The 22,827-nt window shown below is 39.4% G+C and overlaps 1 protein-coding gene across 2 annotated transcripts; it reads right to left on the reverse strand.

Annotated features, from left to right (window-relative positions):
- Positions 1-537: 537 nt before the first annotated feature.
- Positions 538-13,340, reverse strand: GNRHR (gonadotropin releasing hormone receptor). 2 transcript variants are annotated; one of them, XM_040966967.1, is made up of 3 exons: positions 12,819-13,340; positions 5,591-5,810; positions 538-782 (listed from the first exon to the last, which is right to left on the reverse strand). In XM_040966967.1, the coding sequence occupies exons 1-3, from the start codon at positions 13,338-13,340 to the stop codon at positions 538-540; spliced, it is 987 nt and encodes a 328-aa protein (XP_040822901.1). The 2 variants fall into 2 exon arrangements, with proteins under 2 accessions (XP_040822901.1, XP_040822902.1); XM_040966968.1 differs by having other exon boundaries at positions 540-782; positions 5,591-5,682.
- Positions 13,341-22,827: the final 9,487 nt, after the last annotated feature.

The raw sequence follows: 22,827 nt of genomic DNA on the forward strand, positions 1-22,827 counted from the left end.
TTGTCATGTCAGAATGCTTTTGAGGCTAAAGAGAAAATTAACATTTTTTTTTTTTTAAACCACAGGAAGGAAGTGGGTCTCTGGACAGTGAGCATCCATCTCTGTTTTCTATGTCACTTTATGGCAGATTGCTGTCACTGCTCCTCTGCCCCCTTTAAAGAGAAACTGACATGCTAAGGTAAGGTCTGTGCTGTGATGTCTAAGTTTTTTTCCCCTTTAAGCTGCGGTTATTTTAAATATTTTTGCATCATTACATAAGGAGAAAGTAATAATAAATCCATCTAATCTATTACAGAAAATTAGAATTGGCAGATGATAATAAAAGCATACTCGGTAGTGTTTTTTCCTTGAAAAAAAAAATCTTGTTTTCTTCCTACAGCAGACACTGACAGTACAGTCTCTGAAAGGATTAGGATGATAGTTTAAGGTTAACTCTTAGCTTATTTCCAGGCAGGTAAGCTGCAGCCTTGCTGCTTGTCATTTCTCAGTGAAGAAATTCTGTGCCTTGCCCTTCTTCAGTGACTTTCAGTTTGCTGCTTACAGAGAGAAATATCCATATATAAGGGGGTCAAAGCATGGGTTCAAAAAGGCAAAGAGAAAGAAAAAGTGATTAACTGGCTCAGACACCTGGTTTAACATTTCAGGATCAAACCAATACCAGATTCCCAGGACATAGTAGGGAGTCCAGCAGACAATAAACGAAGTGGCAAAAGCAACTGTCATCTTGAGGGTCCTCAGTCGAGCTCTTGGTACATTGTTCTTGGATTGATTCAACTGTAGTTCTGTTAGATAAAGAATAGTTGTTACAGACTGGTTTTCTAACAAGATCCAAAAAAAAAAAAAAAAAAAAAAGAAAAACCACCAAAAGGAGATGAGAATTACATAGTCTCATAATACATGAATATAAATACATGAATATAATGTGAGAAAATTCCCAGTGTTTTTCATAGTGCTCATTTCTTTGGAAAGTATATTTTTTATGCCAAGTTTTTTTTTTTTTACTGTTGAAAATAAGTAGAAAACCTAAAAATGCAATTGCTCTTAACATTTAGTTTTTACCAAATTAATCTGGGTTTGAAATACAGGGAACTAGAATTCTTAAAATGTAAGTTGGAGAGCATAGACAGAAGTTGAGCTGAGTTGAGTTTGGTGTTACACCGAAACGTGCTCACTCAGTGTCTCTGCCACTTGATGAGAATCAAGTATGGATGCGTGTGCTGCTTCAAATGATCTACTTCCGCTGTTTGCTTCATTCTAGGAAACTTGTAATTTCTTGATCTACAATACACCTTGGAAGTTCACAGGTTGCTTCTCTTGGAAGAAAACTTTTGGTATTAATGGACTAACTGCCTTAAGTTGCCTCTCCTGAAGCTGAGGGCTTAGTTCTCTTTATTTTTAAAAATTTGTCTAAGACAGGGAGAGGCAGAGATCTTCCATCTGCTGGCTTACTCCCTAAATGGTGCTTTTGACCAGACAAAACTAATTGCCCTAAGAGCCTTGCTCTTTATATACATTCTTTCCTTTCCTTTTTAGTATCTGCAAATTTCAATGGCATGAAAGCAATAAAACAATCAATAGAAACAATGTATTTAAAAAAAAAACAAAACAATTTTTTGAGTGGCCAGCATTGTTGACATATCAGATTAAGTTGCTGCCTGTTGGGCTGGTATCCTATGTGGTGCCAGTTCATGTCCCAGTTACTGTACGTCCAAACCAGCTTTCTGCTAATGACTTGGGAAAAGCAGTGGAAAATGGTCCAAATGTTTCACCCCTATGCTCACATCTGAGACTCAGAAGGGGCTCCTGGTTTCTGCCTTTGGCCTGGCCCACTGTTGGCCACGGCAGCCATCTAGGGAGTGAATCAGCTGACCTCTCTCTCTTTTATTCTTTCTCCCTGTATCTCTTGCATTCTTTCTCTTTCTCTCTCCACTCCTCCTTTCTCCTCCTCTCAGTGTAAATACATGAATACATCTTAACAAAAACATTTGGACTTGGTAAAATGAGCATGTATAAACATGCCCATTTTAGAGACACTTGAAACATTCTGTGTTGATCCTGCTTTTGAATTGTCACATCTAATTACTGGTTTACTGTTTAACTTCAGAAAGGCAGATTAAAGTATTTACTAGGGTTGCCTTATTTACCATGGTTTCCCACTTAGCACGGTTTCAATCAGTACTGACTAGTTTATACATATTAGTTGAAAATGTATTATTTGATTATTTCTCCCTGCTTCTGCATGTTTTGGTTGTGCTGTTCCTTCAGTGCTCACATTCATACTAACCATTGTTGAGGATTTATCTTTCTATTCTCCTTCCTATCCAGCCCTTAGAGAACGGAGTTTTTCTAGGATAAGATTTTGAAAGAATTATATGTATGGAATGGATATGATATTTTTGAAATTTCAAATAACATTTTGTGCTGGGAGGTACAAACTGCCCAAATATCTATTATAGAACTTTACTCTGATTATTTTTTTTTGAGAATATCTGCTGAGAATTGCCATGCCATAATAAGTAACATTATTTTCATTTTGGATTGTGTCAGATATAACTTACACATGATACCATTAATGACATTTCTTTTGCATGCCACATAACCATAATTGCACTTATTTAATTCATAAATTTTAGTTTTGAGAAATGTGCTAGATTGTTGAAGCAAAAATGGTGTAACCACATCTGCCAAATTTACGTGAATCGGTTAGCTAATCAGTAATATTCCATAATATATGGACACAGAGCACACATATTTTATATTATGAGGATATAAAGGATTTGATTGTGGAAACAGTTGAAGGGATACAAAGTAAAAGTAGGAATTCCGGCTGTCCATGCTTGCAAATGACATGCTTCCCTATATAGGAGAACTAAAGGCATATTGGAACTCATAAGAGACTTTAATAAGCTATAGCATATAAAATCAACAGACAAAAATCAATAACCTTTTTATGAATAAACCATTATATGACTGAGAAAGAAGTTGTAAGATTAGTCCTATTCACAATAGATGAAAAAATTTAAATACCTTGCAACAAATGTAATCAAAGATGCAAAGGGCTTCTATGATGAAAATTATAATTTTTAAAAAGATTTAAAAAATTTTTATTGTAAAGTCAGATATATAGAGAAGAGGAGAGACAGAGAGGAAGATCTTGCATCTGATGATTCACCCCTAAGCAACTACAACAACTGAAACTGTGCTGAAACACAGGAGTCAGGAGCTTCTTCTTGGTCTCTCACACAGGTGCAGGGTCCCAAGGCTTTGGGCTGTCCTCGACTGCTTTCTCAACCCACAAGCAGGGAGCTGGATGGGAAGCGGGGTCATCAGGATTAGAACCAGCATGCATATGGGGATGCTGGCATTTGCAAGGCGAAGACTTTAGACAATAGGCTATTGTGCTGGGCCTGAAAAGTATAATTTTTAATGAAAAAGATAGAAGACACTGAAACATGGAAAGATCTTTTATATTCATTCATTAGAAGAATTAATATAATCAAAATGTATATAGAAATTTGTAGATTCAGTGTGATCCCAATCAAAATACTTATGATATTCTTCACAAATCTAGAAAAAAATGATGCCAGAGCTTATAAGAAAACACAAAAGACCCAGAATAGCTAAAGCAATCTTTAACAACAAAATGAAGTTGGAAGTATCACAGTATCAGACTTCAGGATGTAATACAGGGCAGTTGTAATCAAAACAGGCTGGACTTGCAGCAAAATTGACATGCAGATCAATAGAACAGAATAGAAATTCCAGACATTAACCCACACATTTGCAGCCCAGTAATTTTTGAGAAACAAGCTGAAATAAATCCAGGGAGAAAGGGCAGTTTCTTCAGTACAGAGTGCTGTGAAAATTGGATTTACATGTGCACAAGTATGAAAAATCCCCTACCTTAAACCTCTTACCAAAACCAATGCAAAATGGATCGATGATCTGAATCTACAACCTACCGTCAGATTACTAAGGAAAATGTCAGGGAAACTGTTCAGAATATAGGCATAGGTCAAAACTTCTTGGAAGGGCCTGGCATGATGGGTCGTTTGGCTGATCTTCCACATCCAAGCTGGGATCCATTTAGGTGTCAGTTTGTGTCCCAGCTGTTCCATTTCCCATGCAGCTCCCTGCTTATGGCCTGGGATTGCAACGGAAGATGAACCAAAACTTTGAGACTGTGCATCCTTACGGGAGACCCAAATGAAGCTCCTGCGTCCTGGCTTCGGATTTGTTCATCTCTGACCATTGTGACCACTTGGAAAGTAAACCCGCGGATGGTACATCTTTCTGTCTGTCCTTCCCTCTGTAAATCTGCCTTTCCAATTAGAATAAATTAATCCTTTTTTTTTTGTAAGAAGAAGGCCACTTGGAAAAGAGTCCAGAGCACTGGCAATTAAAATAAAAATAAGCAAATGGCATTAAATCAAGCTAAGGAGCTTCTGTACTGCAAAGGAAACATTTAACAAAGAGGCAGCTAGCAAAATGGCGTAAAATATTTTAAAATGCAAATAAGAGAATTAATATCCCATTTCTATAAAGAGCTCTAGAAATCAACAATAACAAAAAGCCTAGTTAAGAAATGGACAGAGGATGTGAACAGCTAATTTTCAAAGACTGAAATACAAATGGCTAACAACATATGAAAAAGTGTTCAGGATTACTAAGCAAATGCAAAGAAAAACCACAGTGAGGCTTCACTTTACCACAGGTAGAACAGCTACCATGCAAAAAAATCAAAAAGCAATAACTGTAGGTAAGGATGGGTAGGAAAACATACCCTAATCCACTGTTCATGAGGATGTAAACTAGTACAACTAATCCAGAGGACAGTATGGAGAGCCTTAGAGAGCTAAATATGGATTTTTCATATGACTGGCCATCCCATTCCTGGGAATTTACCCAAATGAGATGAAATCAGCGTTTAAGAGTTATTTTTTGCACGCCAGTTTATAGTAACTAGAAATGGCATCAACGCTGATGTCCATCATGGGATGACTAGATAAAGAAAATGTGAAATGTGTGTGTGTGTGTGTATAATGTAATATTACTCAGCAATAAAAGGAACAAAATATTTTGCAACAAAATGAATGAATCCAACTGTAAATCAATATGCTCAGTGGAATAAATCTGTCCCCTGGTTTCTCTTATCTTTAGTAATTAGTATACAGATTATAAAAAAACTCTTTGAGCAAAATGGACATTTTGAGGATTAGTTATGACATTCAGCCTTTGTCTATATTCTCCAGAAACTGTGTGTGTGTGTTTTCTTGCACTTGCTATTTGTTGAATTATTTGCCTAGTGGAGAGTTAGGCCTAGGCTTGTGAAATGAACAGTAATTGTGCCATGGTAAGAATTTCATTTAAAACATTAACAAGGTAGGATGGAGTAGGTTGGGGAATGGAGGGGGAATAGGATGGGATGTGTCACTATTTTGAAATAGAAATTTTTTTTACCCTGTATAAAGCGAAATAATTCAAAGGATAGAAACAAAACAAAAAGAACAGTATGTGATGATAGTTGCGAGCCACTCTGAGTATTTCTGTTCAAAAACTGTCCATTTCACTAAATCTGAGGAATACATACTGTGGGGATCTTGATGAAGGACACGTGTCAGGGTGAAGATGATTTTTGCATTGCAGATCAGCATGATGAGAAGAGGAATGAGGAAAAGGCAGCTGAACGTAAACAAGTTGTAAAAGGCTTGATGCCACCATTGTGGAAAACTGCAGTGGGTTACACATTGAGAGAAAATTTCCGTCTGCCCAGTGCCATCTGCTAGGTGGAGCATCCTGAAGATGTATAGCTGTGTAAATTAAAAAAATGGAAATACAAATGTCATGCTATTTTTCTTTCCAAATAATATTTGAATTTCTTCCCTCCAGTATTCTATCCTTATAACATGCTGTCTAAATAACAAAAAACAAAACAAACAATAAAACTAGAATCCCTAATCATATCCTTTTTTTCCCCTAGTCGTAACTGAAGCTTTATTGGAAAATCTGCTCCTGGGCTCCCTTCACACCGAGTGGAGGGAAGATGGAGAAGGCAAAAAAGAGCAGCTGAGATACGTGTTTGGGAGTTTTTACTCCTCTAGACACGTGGGCTGGCAAGGGGCTGTCTATGCCCCAATTATGTAGGGACTGTCCATTCAGGTGTGCCATTGGTCAGCTGGAATCCTGCCAGGCTGATGATATAACTGGCTCCTGTGGCCCCTCCTGTTCTGGGCTGAAGCCTGGGCGACATACTGGGTCTGGAGCCGATCCAGCCCCTTGCCTCCAATTCCCTTGGTAGTCATCATTCCAGACTCTTGTTAATAGGAAAAGAGGCGATGAAGTCGTTCTGGCTACTTTCTGTTGGAGAGGGGCGTAGTCCCTAACTGTGGCCTGGAGAGGGTTCTGTGGGCACCAGAATGTAGGGGTGGAGTAACAGTTGACAGTGACCCATGAGGCTTTGTGGAGTTTTTTCTTTGGAGAACCTTAGAAAACAAGGGGCAATTGTTAATAAAAGGCCTATAACTATTAGTGGGGTTAGATAGGCATGAGCCAAGTTACTAGGGTGGGGGATTCCCAGACGTTAAAACCTGAATTTTTGCCCATATTGATCACTTGTTGATTAGAGATTTTTTTCCCCCAGTTTCTACTATGCCAGATTCATTAACATGATAGTAACACTGTTTCTGTAGGAAGGCACAGGTTTCCCCTTTGCTTGTGGTCAGAGGATTCAGGGCTAATCGATTCTGGAATGCCATTTTAGCCAGCAAGGTGATTTGTCACTGTAGGGATACCAGGGACTGGGTTGAGTTTTCTATTGCCGGATTGAGGATGCATGGCGCTTGGTAACCTTGATGATGGTGTGACCCAGACCTACGCTGAGGCCTACTGCCAGTAGGCGTTTCTCTAAAACTATAACTAGATGTTGACTTTTTAAACAATGTTTAGGAAAGTACGAATGTATCTAGAGGAATAGGAATTTTGGGGGAGTTGTTTCAGCCACAACTTTAAATGTTATTTGTTTTCTCACTTTTAGGTACATTAAAATGTTTCTCCCTAAATATGAGCACATAGTTGAATATTATTTTAGAGACAGACATTCCTATTACAGTGACATTTGCTTTTAAAAATGATACAAGTGCATGAGCAGAGTTCACAGAAAAGATGTAAATGTGGCCCTTAAACAAATGAAAATATGTTCTACCTCACTGAATACAGTAGAGGTGTCTACTAAAGTTACTCTGGAATGATGTGTTTCACTATTTAGAATGGCTGCTGAGCCTGGAGCATCTTCCAGGGCTCCGCTGTGAGTGCAGGGGCCCAGAGCTCCTTTCCCAGACCCTAGAGGGAAGCCGGCTTGGAAGTGGAGCACCAGGGACAAGAACAGGTGCCCACCTACTGTGCAGCCTGCTATGCGGTGGTGCTGGCTCCAGGTCCGGGGATATTTTCTTCTTGAGGTGTGGAGAAAAGGAGTATAGTTAAATTTTAAAAGAGAGTGTTATAAAATATACTATAGCACAAAAATAATCCTTTCCCTCTTATTTGTAATTAAAATGTTGGTTTCTGGGTTTAGATCTTGTTTATCCTCGAGGGGAAGTGTAATATTGAAATGATTCCACTAGAGGGAGCATGGTGATTATAGTATCACTAAATCAAGAGACTTGAGTAAGTGCATTCAACTAATTTTATCTTGTGATCCTCACCAATTTTTTTCCGTTTTACGAAGTGAACCTTTCACCTTTCCATATTTTTTGCAAGCTGACCTTGTTAAAGTTCATTTTTGAATTAGTCTGTAGGCATGTTACATCTTGAAGTCCTCAGAATGTTGCCTCACATAGGACTGGACAATCTTTCTTTCTTTCATAATCTTGTCCATAAATTGGTTTGCTTTAGTCTGGTTTCAGTTTATTTTGTCTCACAAGGCGATGATTATTATAATTATGACTACAGGGACCCACTTAATTTTCAGTGCTTGCTTTGACCTTAGGTTAGATTTCCTTAATTTATCTCTTTGTTTTTTCCTTAGCCCCAGTTCTTATCAGTGTTTGGTTTTATTTCACCTTAAACAAAAACATTATGTTTTACTTCTTCATAATCAATTACAGGTGTTCTTTTCTTTTTTTTTTAAAGATTTATTTTTATTATTTTTTCATTGGAAAGGCGGATATACAGAGAGGAGAGACAGAGAGGAAGATCTTCCGTCCGATGACCCACTCCCCAAGTGAGCGCAACGGCTGGTGCCATGCCGATCCGAAGCCAGGAGACTCTTCCGGGTCTCCCACATGGGTGCAGGGTCCCAAAGCTCTGGGCCGTCCTCGACTGCCTTCCCAGGCCACAGGCAGGGAGCTGGAAGGGTAGTGGGGCTGCCGGGATTAGAACCGGCGCCCATATGGGATCCTGGGCGTGCAAGGCGAGGACCTTTAACCACTTGCGCCACCGTGCCGGGCCCTGGTGTTCTTTTCTGAGAGTATTATCTTTAGTCCTCGATTTTACTCCCCATTAATTACACTATTAACTAATCTTTTCCCAAGGTGGTATCTTCACATGGTGTGCTTGGGTTTCCTTAGATGTAAAATAAGTTTGTAAATTGCAGACTGATGGAAGTGTAACTCCTTATGAAGAGTTGTGACATTATGGGAAAAATCAGTTGCGGGGTGGAAATTGGGGGAAGGGGAATCCCAGACTATACACAATTGTACGATAAATTTCAAAAACAAAAATTAAAAAAAAAAGTTTGTAATAGGCTCTACCTCCAGGAACTATTGTGACAATGACATGAGTTTGTCATGTAAAGTACCTGACAATAGTACCTGGCACAAAGTTAGCACCAAATATATCTTATTTTCATGATTAAGATTTGTGTGTCGATGTGCCCTTATTAATGCAAACCATATTTTAAAAAGTTCTTTTTAGCAAACCACATTTTTAAAATGTCTTTTGACCATCTTTATTCACTTTAGGCTATTTCTTATTTTCTTTTCTAGCCTTCTTAAGAAATAAAAGAAATATAAAAGATTACTTAATTTGGTATAGTAGTCCAAAGCTCTAGCTATAGGGCAGATAGGCATAACAACATTTGTATGTATTAGACCACACTCTTGGGCATGTTGTATCTTTGCAGGCTTAGTTTCTTCATATATATGAATACTTATGACTATTATTTATCATCATCATCATCGTCATTGTTATGGTTTCTGTTAGGAGCAAGCTACTGCTATATTGTATCATGATGCTGGTGTTCTGTAAATGTGTGATAAGTATTTACTGAGTCTAAACCTCTTAGCAAATTGAGAAGTACATTCTATGTGACTTCTCTGTGTGTTAGGGCAAGCCTCCACATATCTTTAGTCCGCACAGCTTTATGCCAAACACTAAGGAGTGGTTCGTATTTCTTGCCTGCAGGCCTTAGTTAACTGTGGAATGTGAAAGCTGTCAAAAACGTGATGCTGCATATTTACAGAGATAAGCTAGGGATAAGAACTCTTTCTGTAAATAATCTACTCTCTGGAATTCTGCAGTTTTAAATGACTTTCTTTAGAAACCATGCCATGTCACATCCAGAGTGGGCATACCTGATTTAGGAAATGTTTTCCTGTCAATTTAGTCTTAGATCAGGGCTGCTCCCACAGCGTGTTCTCCGTTTTTTCTTTCAAACCCTTCCTCTCTCCCTTTGCTTGGCTCCTCCACCATCCTCCATGTGTACTAACTTCCACATATGAGAGAGAACATGTGATATTTGTCTTCTATGTCTGGCATATTTTGTTTAGTATAATGATCCATTCATTTTGTTGCGGGTATCTGGATATCTTTCTTTTTTTGTGTGGCATGTAGTTGTTTGTTGTTTATTTGAAAGGAGATAAATACCTTTTTCGTCAGTTTAGAGATTAACACAAGAAATTATAAACAAAAACAAAGAATAGAAAATGAGGTTTTTTTTTTTTACATGATCGAGTTACTATTCTATTCTATTATTTTATTTTATTTTTGATGTTGTTTGCATAGTTGAGACAGATGCATGCCTATGTAGGCCACTGATTAGGGTGGGGAGGGTTGGGAGGAAGGTGAGTGGAACAAGTGCTTCCAATTTTTCTTTTTCTCCTATATCTGCGGCAGGGTGTGGGGGCTGGTGGGGGCCGAAAGGAGACCACTCACTGCTGCCAGACTCCATTGACAGCCCGGGAAGGGATGGCCTTTTGGTGTCACCTCAGAGACCCTGCTATTCCGAGGGTGTTACCTGAGTGGTTGTGACAGTTCTGAAACATTGGTTTCATTGTTCCAGGATTGGGAAAAGTCTTTCCAAGGTCTACTGTTTGACCAAGTCCACCTGAGTGTACCTGCACTCTTAGATATTTGCTGTCAAAGCTTGGCCAGGAGAGTTGTCCAACCTGTTTTACTTTCTGATCTTTGACATGGCACTGAACGTCCTCTGCTGGTCTAAATGAGCCAGACGTCATGTCTCCTGCGTGCCTCTGGACATGCTGTCGATTGCACAAGCATGAGCATCTGAGAATGCTCAGTCCTGACATGTGCACTTCAAGGTCAGACCACATATCTTAAGATGTTCCCCATGGCCAGTTTGAGTCCAGTGATTGAGCTGGGGAGTACCCTGGAGAAACCTTGCCTGGGGTGATTCCAGACCTGACTCGCATGTGTGCCACCTAGTGAGGGGTATGGTTCAGTCTGTCATCTGCTTCAACCTATACACACATCAGTGAATGCTGCCTGGTCAGTTCCGTCCCCAGTCCCAACTCCTATACCAACTGATGGGTGCTATGTCCTAGCGCCATCCAGCCAGGCACAAACCCGGTCCCAAACCACACCAGTGGGAACTGAAGCCTAGTTTGACCCATAATTATCCTCACCAGGCCCACCCGCAGTCCCAGTTCCTGCACATGCCTGTATGTGCAGCAGACTACTCTAGTCCATCCCATATCCTGTCTGTCTGGCATATGTGCCTATGGGTTCTTTGGCTTAACTCGGCTTGACATACCCCCACACTTGGCTCACACACATGCTGACAGGTGCTGCCACCTTGTCCATCCTGGCCCACCCCGCCCTGACTCTCATGCACACTAGGGGGCGCTACAGCCTAGCAATATAAATTGGTCACACCAGGCTATGTCTTTGTCAAATGACTTATTCAAAGAGCTTTGTTAAGCAAAATATATACTTACTGTGTGTGAAAGTCTGGAAATAAAGAGACTCTTCCCATCTCTACCCATCAAAATATATCAGTCAAACGGTTGAAACCTCTTTTTATTTAGAGAGCTAGTAGATAACTACAATTAAAGAAAAAAATGGATTTAATGAGAAGACAGCAGTCTAACAGGCTAAGTGACAATGGGAGTAATTGAATCCTTTTCAATCAGTGTTTTTCAAACTAGAGGATATATCCATCAGTGAGTTGTAAGCAACACTAAAAATGATAAAGAATAGAATATTTATTTCTAGAACACTTTTCTTAGTTTCTTAAAGTCCGATTTGATCTCTAATGGAGTATGTATTTGGACTGTTGCCATAATGGTTTGAAATCACTGCTTTCAGGGGCCTGGTGCGGTGGCACAGTGGCTAAGGTCCTTGCCTTGCACACTCGGGATCCCATATGGGCGCCGGTTCTAATCCCGGCAGCCCCGCTTCCCTTCCAGCTCCCTGCCTGTGGCCTGGGAAAGCAGTCGAGGACGGCCCAAAGCTTTGGGACCCTGCACCCACATGGGAGACCCGGAAGAGGCTCCTGGCTTCGGATCGGCATAGCATCGGCCATTGCGCTCACTTGGGAAGTGAATCATCGGATGGAAGATCTTCCTCTCTGTCTCTCCTCTCTGTATATCCGCCTTTCCAATGAAAAAATAATAAAAATAAATCTTTAGAAAAAAAACACAATGGAAGATGGCTCAAAATTTTTTTTTTTTAAATGAAATCACTGCTTTCAAAAGAGCTGGATATTAATTCTCTTATTTCTGGAAAGAGAGCAGCAACACATCTTCTACTTACTCTGTGGAGCAAATAGAAGTAGCAAAGTAGCAGCCAATCAGATAAGATCAGCTATACGAAATCAAGAAACTTCAGCCAAGTGCTTTATAGATCCAGTCTTATTGAAAGTAATAAGTCATTTGTTTAACAAAGTAAAATAGCGTCATCCTTTCTTGTATCATAGTAAATTTCTTTGGTTGAATAATGTCTTGACATGAGTCTATTAATGTGTCTTAATTTGAAATTAGCTTCATAATTTTTATACTGATATACATAAAGTATAATATTTTCCATTATCTATTATTATTGTGTTAATTCTTAGGTAAAAAATAACGGAATTTAAAAATAATTAACAGGTTATAGCTTCAGGAAAATATTTCATGGACAATGAAACTGAACTTGTCATTCAATTAGTATTACAAAATTGGCTTTCTTCTACTTCTCTGCAGTATCTTAAATTAGCAATTGCTTCTGAGTCAGCTTTACTCCTTACATTTCCTATGTCATGTCCTAAAGCAAATACTTTTACATTTTCTTACAGCCTACTTATCATCTCCTGTCAAATAAAAGGACAGCAGGCAGGCAGACAAACTCTCTTTATCCTAACTAGTTCAGTGTTTTATACGTTTTAAAATTATCCTTATTTTATCAATAAAGACACAGACACATGGAAGTGAAGAAATTTGCTTAAGGTAACAAGAGAGTCAGTATTAAGCCTCACCCTCTAACTTCTAGACTTGAGATGCTAACAGGGAATACTGTACGTGCTGCTTTTGGAAAGCCTTTCACTCGAACTTAGGCAGGATATTCGTGATTACCATGTCCTAACAAACTGAAGAAGGATGCATTACCTGTGGTCCGGCGAAGAGACTACTGAGGAGCCAGGCAAGACCAATCATGGACTGCTTCAGTTTGTGGCTGCTTTTCACGGCAAGGGGCCTCGTGATGGCCAGGGAGCGGTCCAGGCTGATCACCACCATCATGAAGGCTGGGGCATACATGGAGAACAGCTTCAGGTAGCTGAGGACTTTGCAGAGGAACTCTCCTGCATACCACTGCACTGTGATATTCCACATTCCGTCCAATGGCATGACAATCAGCGTCTCCAACAGGTTGGCCAAGGTCAGATGTTTCAGAAGCACCTTCATTCTAGAGACTGTTTTCCCTTTCTCTTTCTTCTGAGTCCACTTCTGGAGTTTCAGCAAAAAAGAAGCATTAAAGGTTGTGGAGAGGAGGAAAAGGAAGAAAGTAATGGTCACTCGAATCTTTCCAGATAAGGTCAGGGTGGGGAGGTTGGCCTGCATCACCAGGATGCTGTTGTTGATGGCTAAGCAGTGATTCTGATTCTGTTCTGAAGCAGCACTGTTGGCCATATTTCTGCAGAAAGAGAGCTTGGAGACTGTGTTCTGTATTTCTGATGGTTTAAGTGAAGCAAAAGTCCTACTTTATTTGTGCCTTCACTAGATGAAAACATCATTGTATCAGATTCATGTCAGATTGTATGTCTGAGATATTTTAGACTTTCCATGAAAGATCAAGGTGAACTTGTTTTGTGGGTTTTTAATCTGACAGAGTGCTAAAACAACACATGCTAAACACATCCTGAAGGCCGCCTGTAACTGGACTGCTTCAGCAGATGGCCTGGTTTCCACAACAATTTTGCTGAGTGAAGAAAGACACTTGAAGCCTAATTTTGAATTTAAGACATTGTGATGTAACTCAGATCACGTTATGAAGAGATTTTTCTAAGTAAGTGTTCTAACAGCAGCAGAGTTTACTTGCAGAAAATACTAAGGGAAATCCTTGATCTGATCAAAGTCTATTGTCTCAAGAAATCAATATATTTGTTTAGAATATTTATTTTTGAAGCACACGATGTTGCTCCTGAATACAATGTGTGAATATGTTGATTTAGAACTGAAAACATTGGGGCCAGCACAGTGGCATCACAAGCTAATTTCCCTGTGGCAAAGGCATCCGTATGTCCCGGCTACTCTGCACTTCTAATCCAGCTCCCTACTTGTGACCAGGGAAAGTAGTAGAGGATGGTTCAAGGCCCTGGACCACTGTACCCACATGGGAGACCCAGAGGAAGCTCCTGGCTCCTAGCTATTGGCTTCTGGCTTTGGATCAACTTAATTTCAACTGTTGTGGTCATTTAGTGGGTGAACTAGTGGATGGAACACCTCTCTCTCTTTCTCTGTGTCTCTCCTTCTCTCTCCCTATTTTTCAAATAAAAATAAATATTAAAAAACTCAAAACATCAAAAATCCTGATAACTGACTTTCTCTTCTTTGAGAAAAATATACAATGTATTAATGTTATCAACAGTCACCATACTGTGCAATAGAATCACAGAAGTTATTTCTACGTAAGTATAACTATATTCAATAATCAATTTTTTCACCTTTATCCCATCTTCTCCCTTTACTGCCCCGGTGTCTGGTAATCACATTATACTTTTTCCTTCTGTGAAATAACATTTTTTTTTAAGGTTCCACAGGCATGGATTCATGTGGTACTTTCTGTACTTCCTGTATTACGTATCATAGTGCAATACCCTCCATTTCCATGTTATAGTGAATGACACGATTCCATTATTTTAATGGCTGCGAGCATTCCACTGTGTATATGCACCACAGTTTCTGTATCCACTTATAAGTGGATGGACCCTTAGGCTGACCCCATTTCCACCGGACATGATAATGTCGAGGTTCCATTGACAAAGTGATTTTATTTCCCTTGGATATAAATCCACAAAGGAATTCTAGATCATATAGTAGTTACAGATATATTGTTGTTCTGCTTTGGTTTGGTTTTGAAAGCTCCATGTTGATTTTCACAATGACTGTATCAACTTTTGTCCCCACCAGTGGTGTGTGTAACGATTCCATTTTTCCATATGCTCATTAGCATTTCTTATTTTTTATCTTTTTTTTAAAAAAATAAGTTGAGTAATAGAAGAGACAAAGACAAAGCAGATACACAAAGAGAATGCTCATCTTTTGCTTCACTGTTCAAATTCTTGCAATGAGTTGTCTAGATGATGTTGAATTTGGGAATCAAGAACTGAGTCCAAGTTTCCCATGAGGGTGGCAGGGATCAAGCTACTTGAGTCATTACCTGCTGACTCCTAGGATGTGGTCTGCAATTGCAGGAAGCTGGAATCAGGAGAAAGAGACAGGAATAAAATCCAGATGCTCACTATGAGACACAAGCATGCTAACCATGAGGCTAAAAGTCTGTTTCTTTTTGGATAAGACCTGATCTAACTGGAGTGAGGATATATTTCATAAGGGTTTTTGATTTGCATTTTCCTGGTAATGAGTGAGTAATAGTGACCACTTTTCTATGTACTTACTGGCTATGTCTACCTTTCTCTGAGAAATGTCTGTTTAGATCTACTGCACATTCTAAAACTAGACCTTTTTTGACTATTGGTTTGTTGAGCTCCTTTTCTGTCTTACAACTTGCAAGTATAGTCTTCCCTCTTGTAGTTGTCTCTTCACTTTGCTGATGTGTTCCTTTCTTGTGCAGAAGCTCTTTAGTTTGGTATAGTCACATTTGTCTATTTTTGATTTAGTTTGATTTTGGAATCTGATCCAAAAAATTCTTACATATTCCAGTGTCATAAAGAAATTGTTCTAGTAGTTTCAGCTTTAGGCCTTACATTTTTTAAGTCCTTAATAATCATTTTAAGGGCCCAGCGCAGTGGTTAAGGTCCTTGCCTTGCATGCCCAGGATCCCATATGGGCGCTGGTTCTTATCCTGGCGGCCCCGCTTCCCATCCAGCTCCCTGCCTGTGGCCCGGGAAAGCAGTCGAGGACGGCCCAAAGCTTTGGGACCCTGCACCCGCGTGGGAGACCCGGAAGAGGCTCCTGGCTTCGGGCCAGCATAGTATCGGCCATTGCGCTCACTTGGGAAGTGAATCATCGGATGGAAGATCTTCCTCTCTGTCTCTCCTCTCTGTATATCCGCCTTTCCAATAAAAAAAATAACCATTTTTAGTGTATCATTTTATCCTAATGGTTAGACTATTATCCATGCTTTTGTTAAAATAAGGAAAATTGAGGGTCTTTTTATTATAATCTTTTGAGTATTGCTTTTTGCTTACAGTTGTCTAGATTTTGTACCTGCTCTAGTTTTATGGTTTACTAGATATTGGAGAGAGAACTGTTTTTTTAAAATTAAGATTTATTTATTTTTATTGGAAAGTCGGATATACAGAGAGAAGGAGACAGAGAAGATATTCTGTCCGCTGATTCACCCCCCAAATAAGCACAATGGCTAGAGCTGAGCTGATATGAAGCCAGAGCCTCCTCTGGGTCTCCCACGCGGGTGCAGGGTTCTAAGGCTTTGGGCCATTCTCAGCTGCTTCCTCAAGCCACAAACAGGGAGCTGGAAGAGAAGTGGGGCAGCAGGGATGAAAACTGGCTCCCATATAGGATCCTGGAGCATGCAATGCAAGGACTTTAGCCACTAGGCTATCACACCGTGCCTGAAAGAACTGTTTAAATACTATTACTGTGTTGATATATGCTTAAACATAATATAATATGGATATTTATGTTTGGTTTTATTTTTTTTAAAGATTTATTTTTATTATTTTTTATTGGAAAGGCGGATATACAGAGAGAAGAGATAGAGAGGAAGACCTTACATCTGATGATTCACTGCCCCAGGCAGCCACAATGGCTGGAGCTGAGCCAGGAGCCTCTTCCGGGTCTCCCACGCGGGTGCAGGGTCCCAAAGCTTTGGGCTGTCCTCGACTGCTTTCCCGGGCCACAGGCAGGGAGCTGGAAGGGAAGCGGGGCTGCCTGGATAGAACCGGCGCCCATATGGGATTCCGGGGGTGCAAGGCGAGGACCTTAACCACTTGCGCCACTGCCCCGGGCCCTATGTTTGGGCCTATCTATCATTTCATGTTAGGACCACTTGGAAACTCTCTGTGTTGCTATTTTAGCTTTCATGGTAAGTGATTGATAGTATTATGAACCAGTACTGGTAGAACTTACCCTGGGATTTTTAAAATGATCACTTTGATTTTTTTTATGATTTGCCTTTATGGAAGCCTAAACAAGAAGAACATCATAGATAAAGGAGAATATATTTACCTCAATTCATATTCATGGTTTACGTGTTTATATTGTCTTACAATCATGTATTTAGCAAACAGCTTCTAAGTGTCTACTGTATGCACTCTCCTAGACTTTACTGTTGAAAAACAAGGAGCACAGCTTTCAGGGCCCAAGGAGCTCAGCTGGTGCTGCAGATTATTATTATTATTTTTTAAATGTATTTTGATTTTGAATTCTGAATTATGTGGTACGATTTTGTATAGGCTGGGATTCCCCCCAAACTCCCATCCCTGACAGATTTTCCCCAATTTACTGCAATGGTGTAGTCCTTCATAAGGAATCATAATTCTATCAGTCTCTTATTTAAGTGTACCCCGACATTATTGGTACAGACAATGTCAGACAGTCAAGCATCCCATTGTCTACACATGTCCAACAATTTCATTGGAAATCCATCTTTAGTGCAGAAGCAAAGATGCATGTTCCATTATATCCCCACATCTGTATATGATAGATCCCAGTACTACACCACTATACATTTCCATAATTAAGAAGTCATGAAACAAGGTCGACAACTTGTATGAGTTAAAACAGCCACCAGCACCACCACCACCACAACAACATCAACAACAAATTACAGCACCATGAAAAAAAGCGCCACTGAGTAACCAACATGCCGGAGACCAGCTCCAGCTGACTGAGAGCTTGCAAAGGATGTGTGGATCGGCGAGATGATAGGAAGAGATAAGACACGGACCACTGTGACATGATGCTCATAATGGACAACTCAGAAAAGTTGCCTTCTTTATTTATACATAAATCATCACAAGCTTTTGCACAACATCCAATTGTTTCATTTTTCATTACATCATGGTTATGAAAATGCAAGAAGCAATCCTAAAACATATTTTTCTATTTCAAAGAAAACATTTTTAACAAACAATTACTCATTGAAACCTGTAGTCACCTGGCTGAAGCCAGGAACTCCACGGTTGGCAGAGCATGCAGTTACATAGTGACAAGTAGTTTACTTATACTCAAAATCAATTTTTACTAAACACAAACTACTATTGATTAAAATATTAAGGATACAGAATTAAAAGATCATAAATGAAAGGATTTTATAAAAGCATATAACATAGATTCTTTGCTAAATCTTATAATCAAATCATGCATTAATTATGGTCACCTTCACCTAGTGCTGATTCAATTGTTTTTATTCTTTTGTTAAAGGGCAGTGAAAGGGATCAAGGCAATTCAGCTAATCTACAAACAGAGGGCCTTTACAAAAAACTTCCTTTCATCTATATAAACTATTTTCTTTCCCTAACTATAAGTGCCAATATAAGATAGAAATTTTTATAAACTGTTTTCTTTCCCTAAATATAAGTGCCAGTATAAGATTGAGATTTTAAGCCATTTTGAGGGGATTTGTTTTGTTTCCTTTTATAAAATGTCCCATATATTTTTGCTTCCTTGTGGTAAGAAACTAAAATGCTTCACATCATGTGTTGTAACAGTTCGAGGTGTATGGTAAACAAACTCTTTGTACCTCCATGATTGCAATCTATTCAGGATATTATCAAGCCATTTCTTAAGGAAAACATTACTTGTACTAGGGCAAACTTCAGGACAAAAGTGGGCACATAACAGGATGTTTGGAAACATAGTGGGCTCAATTGTACTATTGTGTACTTTTAGCTGTGTGTCATAGCCTTACCATTACTAAAGGTGTTTTTATCATAACATGATTGATCAATTTGAGGTGTCATACCAGTTACAGGAATCACTTCACATTAGCAGAAAAACAACAACAACACCTTCAGAAGAATTCTATGAAACATCAGAGAGGTGACTGAGTTCCATACAATGGGTGAGGCAGCAATGAGGTGACCAGAGACATTCTGCCGGGCCTTGCCATGCAGTCAGAAACTCCTCGCAGCCCTGCTAACTGAGGAGCGGTGCTCATCATACACCCATGCCATCCGACCCAACTGCACAGCTCCCCACACCAACACATGAGTAACAAAACGGAAACATAAAAGTCTTGTGGGAAAAATGATACCACCATGTAATTCGTGAGCCAGTGATGAATTCGACAAGAAAAAAGAAATTATTTGGAATAAGCAAAACTGAATAAAAAACATCAAAACATGTGCTGATCCGAAGCCAGGAGCCTGGAGCCTCTTCCAGGTCTTCCGCGTGGGTACAAGGTTTGGGCTGTCCTCGACTGCTTTCCCAGTCCACAAGCATGGAGCTGGATAAGAGCAGGGCTGTTGAGATTAGAATCAGTGCCCATATGGGATCCTGGTTTCTACAAGGCGAGGACTTTAGTCGCTAGGCTATTGCGCCAGGCCCAGAAGCAGGGTGCTTGAATTTGATTCAGACATTTCAATATGGGATGTAGATGTCCCAAGCAGTGGCCTAACCCACTGAGCCACAAAACCCATTTGTAGATGGCAATTCTTGTGCAAGTGATTTGAGAGGATGCTCTGAGGTGATTCCTTCAAGTATGTGGGGGTGAGCAGGTAGGGCCGAAGAGAAATGGAACCAACCATGGCTTCATCTAGCCTAAGTCTGATCACACATAGACACTGAGACATGATTGGAGTGATGGAATCGCCACTCCATTAGTTGTGAACTTCTGTATTAGTTACTCATTGGCTGAGGGCCACCTGTTAGGTGGGAGGAACTTTTCAGGCACATCTGGGTGGTGATTCCAGTAAACCAATGGCAATTCTCAGAATAGGGTGGTTGTGAGCCCCTGACAGTCAATAGGTAGTTGAGGAGGGTTCATGTTTGTCAAGTAGCCTGGATAACCACTCATGTTCATTGCAATCAATATAATTTCATTCAAGAAAACTGTAGAAAATCATTATTTGAGGGCAACATCACTCCATATGGAGATAATAAGTTAAACCTTATTTTCATAATGAATATAATATATTAGAAAAAACACTATTTTGGAAATCAGGAGGTCCCAGGTCTGTTGTGGGACCCTCAAACCCCTGTTTCTCATGGTTAGTTCTTGTGAAGTTCGTAATATGGAGTTTAGAATGTTCTCTGCCTTCAAATTAATTTTGTATTATTCTCATTTGTAGCAGACAGTCTACTATTCATTAAAATGCTTTTCATTTAATAGATGTGTCTTATTTAGTTCAATCACTGATTCTTTAATTCATTTGCTGAATAAATATTCATTATATAACAGACTTCTAGGTTATAGGAATGGAATGTAGAACAACAAAGAGAGCTTACAATATCATAGAATTTGCAAGTGGAAATAAACATATTGTGCCTGAAAGTGTCTGAGAAACCCTTAAATGCATTTTCCAGCAATGTAAATACACAGTATGCTTAGTCCCATAAAGCAGTAAAATAGCCCCAAAGAGCAGTAAAAACAATACTCTCATTAAAAATGAGAGAAATCAAAGTCGGAAGTGAAAAATGTCAGAAAAGCTCATAAATTGTAATAAAACTGACCCTACCGCACATTGGTTTACCTGGTGAGGAAGTCTGTGAAATCTGAGAGTAAACAATCAGAAAGACGCTGGAAGGGTGCTAGAGAGGTCACCTGGGGGCAGCCACAAAGGCCTGGGGTTTAAAAAGCTGAAACAAGAAAATGACTAAGAAACAAACCTTGCCAGAGAATTTATCTGGGGGCAGCCGCAGAGGAATGCGGTTTAAAAAGCTGAAACAGGAAAACGACTGAGAAACAAACCTGAAGTTCAACAAAAGTGTACTAATAGTACAAAAGTGGAGCTGATGGAGAGCATATGCTTAATAGGGCAGAACATACGGTTATATCTGTGTAAGCAATTTTAAGGTAGCACATAAACGTAATAATCAGTGGTTTCTAGATTTGGAATATTCTTTCTTATTTAAAATATTTAACTGAAAAGCCAAGACAACATATATTTAATATCTATAAAGTGATGATTTGGAAGAAACACACATATACATAATGTTTATTACAGGTGAAAGGATAAACACAACCGTTAACATCCATGCTGTACATTGAAACCTGCCTCTCCTGTAGCTCAAAATGTGTACCCTTTGATGAACATCTTCCAGGCCCTCCAATTTCCCAGCTCCTGGAAATTGTTCTTTTTCTACTTCTATGGATTCATCGATTTTAAGTCACTACATGTGATCAATTCATCACTTAATATTTGTTTTCCTGGGTCTGACTTCACATGGCATGATCTCAAGGTTTATCCACATTGCTGCTCATGATGGGATTTTCTTCTTTTTATGGATGAATAATACTCAGCTGAGTGTGTGTGTAATTTTGCCAATTCTTAAAAATGTTCATTTATGTATTCGAAAGTCAAGTTATGGAGAAGGAGATCTTCCACAGCCTGGGTCACTGCCCGCATGCCCATGAAGACTTGGGCTGAGCCAGGCCAAAGCCAGGAGCAAGGTGTTTCATCAGGTCTCCCATGTGGGTGGCAGGGTCCCTAGCACTTGGCTCATCTTCCACTTGTTTTTACAGGCCTGTATCAGACAGCTGTATTGGAAGTGGATCAGCTGGGACTTGAATCAGAGCCCACGTGGGATGCTAATGTCACAGGTGGGCTGCAGCTTATCTTTCTTTGCTGCAATGACAGCCCCTTGGTGACATTTTCCTTATTCTCCAGCAGTTGTTTGCTCTGTCTTGGCTATATGAAGAGTCCTGCAGTATTGTGAGGCTGCATACACCTGTTTAAAATAGTAATTTCATTTCTTTTGGTTATGTACCCAGTGGTAGAATTGTTGGATGGTATGGTAATTCCGTTTTTTGAGGCTCTTTCATACTGTTTTCATAATAGCCCAACCAATTTACACTCACAAAACTACTGTACAAATACGTCCTTCTGTGCACTCCCTTGTCAGCACTTAGATTTTGCTTTTTGGGAATAGTCATCTTAGGTGATATGTTACGAAGGTTTTAATTTGTGCTTCCACGATGACTAGCAATGTCTAACATCTTTTTGTGTATCTGTTAGGCATGTGTATGTCTTTGGAAAACCATCTATTCAGGCCATGATGTGGCTTGGATATGGCTTATGTTTAGACTTCTTCCAACCTTGCCCTTCCGCTATCCCAAGGTTAATGTTTTGAAGGTTTGGTCCTTAGCTGGATGTTGTGGAAACACTGAGGAGTGGCCCAGGAGAAAGTCCTTAGGACAACACCATGGTAAGAGTTAAGATGGCTCTCTTGAGAACCCTGAGATTTCAAGAAGCCGACCTCACTGGTTTCTTACTGGGCAATGTGATATTTTACTTTTGTGTAAGTTTTGCCTATCATGAAGTTCTAACCAGAACTGAACATGTCCTTAAATTAAACAAACCTCTTTTCTTTGTAAGGGTAGCCTGCCTTTTATATTTCATTGCAGTAATGAAGATTAGACAAACATAAGCTCTTTGTACATTTTAAAATCAGTGTTTTTACAATATACTTAGTTGTATGAATGCTTTGTGGAGTTTAGGCATGTCGTTATTATACCCTAATAAGGTACATGCTTTGCAAATATTTTCTGTAGTCTCATACTTTGGCCTTTCATTTCTTTCATTTTCTTGGTTGTTCTTTTGTATTGCAGGATCTTTCCATTTGGTTTTGTCCCTGTCACTTAGTTCTGCTCTTGAGATTTTTTTTTCTTTCACTTTTTTTCCTTTTACATTTGTGGTTTTGGTGTCATATCTGAAAAATAACATCCTAGCCTGAACTCTAGAAGATTTCTCCTTGATTCCCTTTTAGCAGATTTACAGCTTTATGTTTAAGTGTTGAATTTACTTTAAGA

This window comes from Ochotona curzoniae, unplaced genomic scaffold (genome assembly GCF_017591425.1).
Source record: "Ochotona curzoniae isolate NIBS_2020 unplaced genomic scaffold, NIBS_Ocur_1.0 scaffold_4506, whole genome shotgun sequence".
NCBI classification, from domain to species: domain Eukaryota; kingdom Metazoa; phylum Chordata; class Mammalia; order Lagomorpha; family Ochotonidae; genus Ochotona; species Ochotona curzoniae.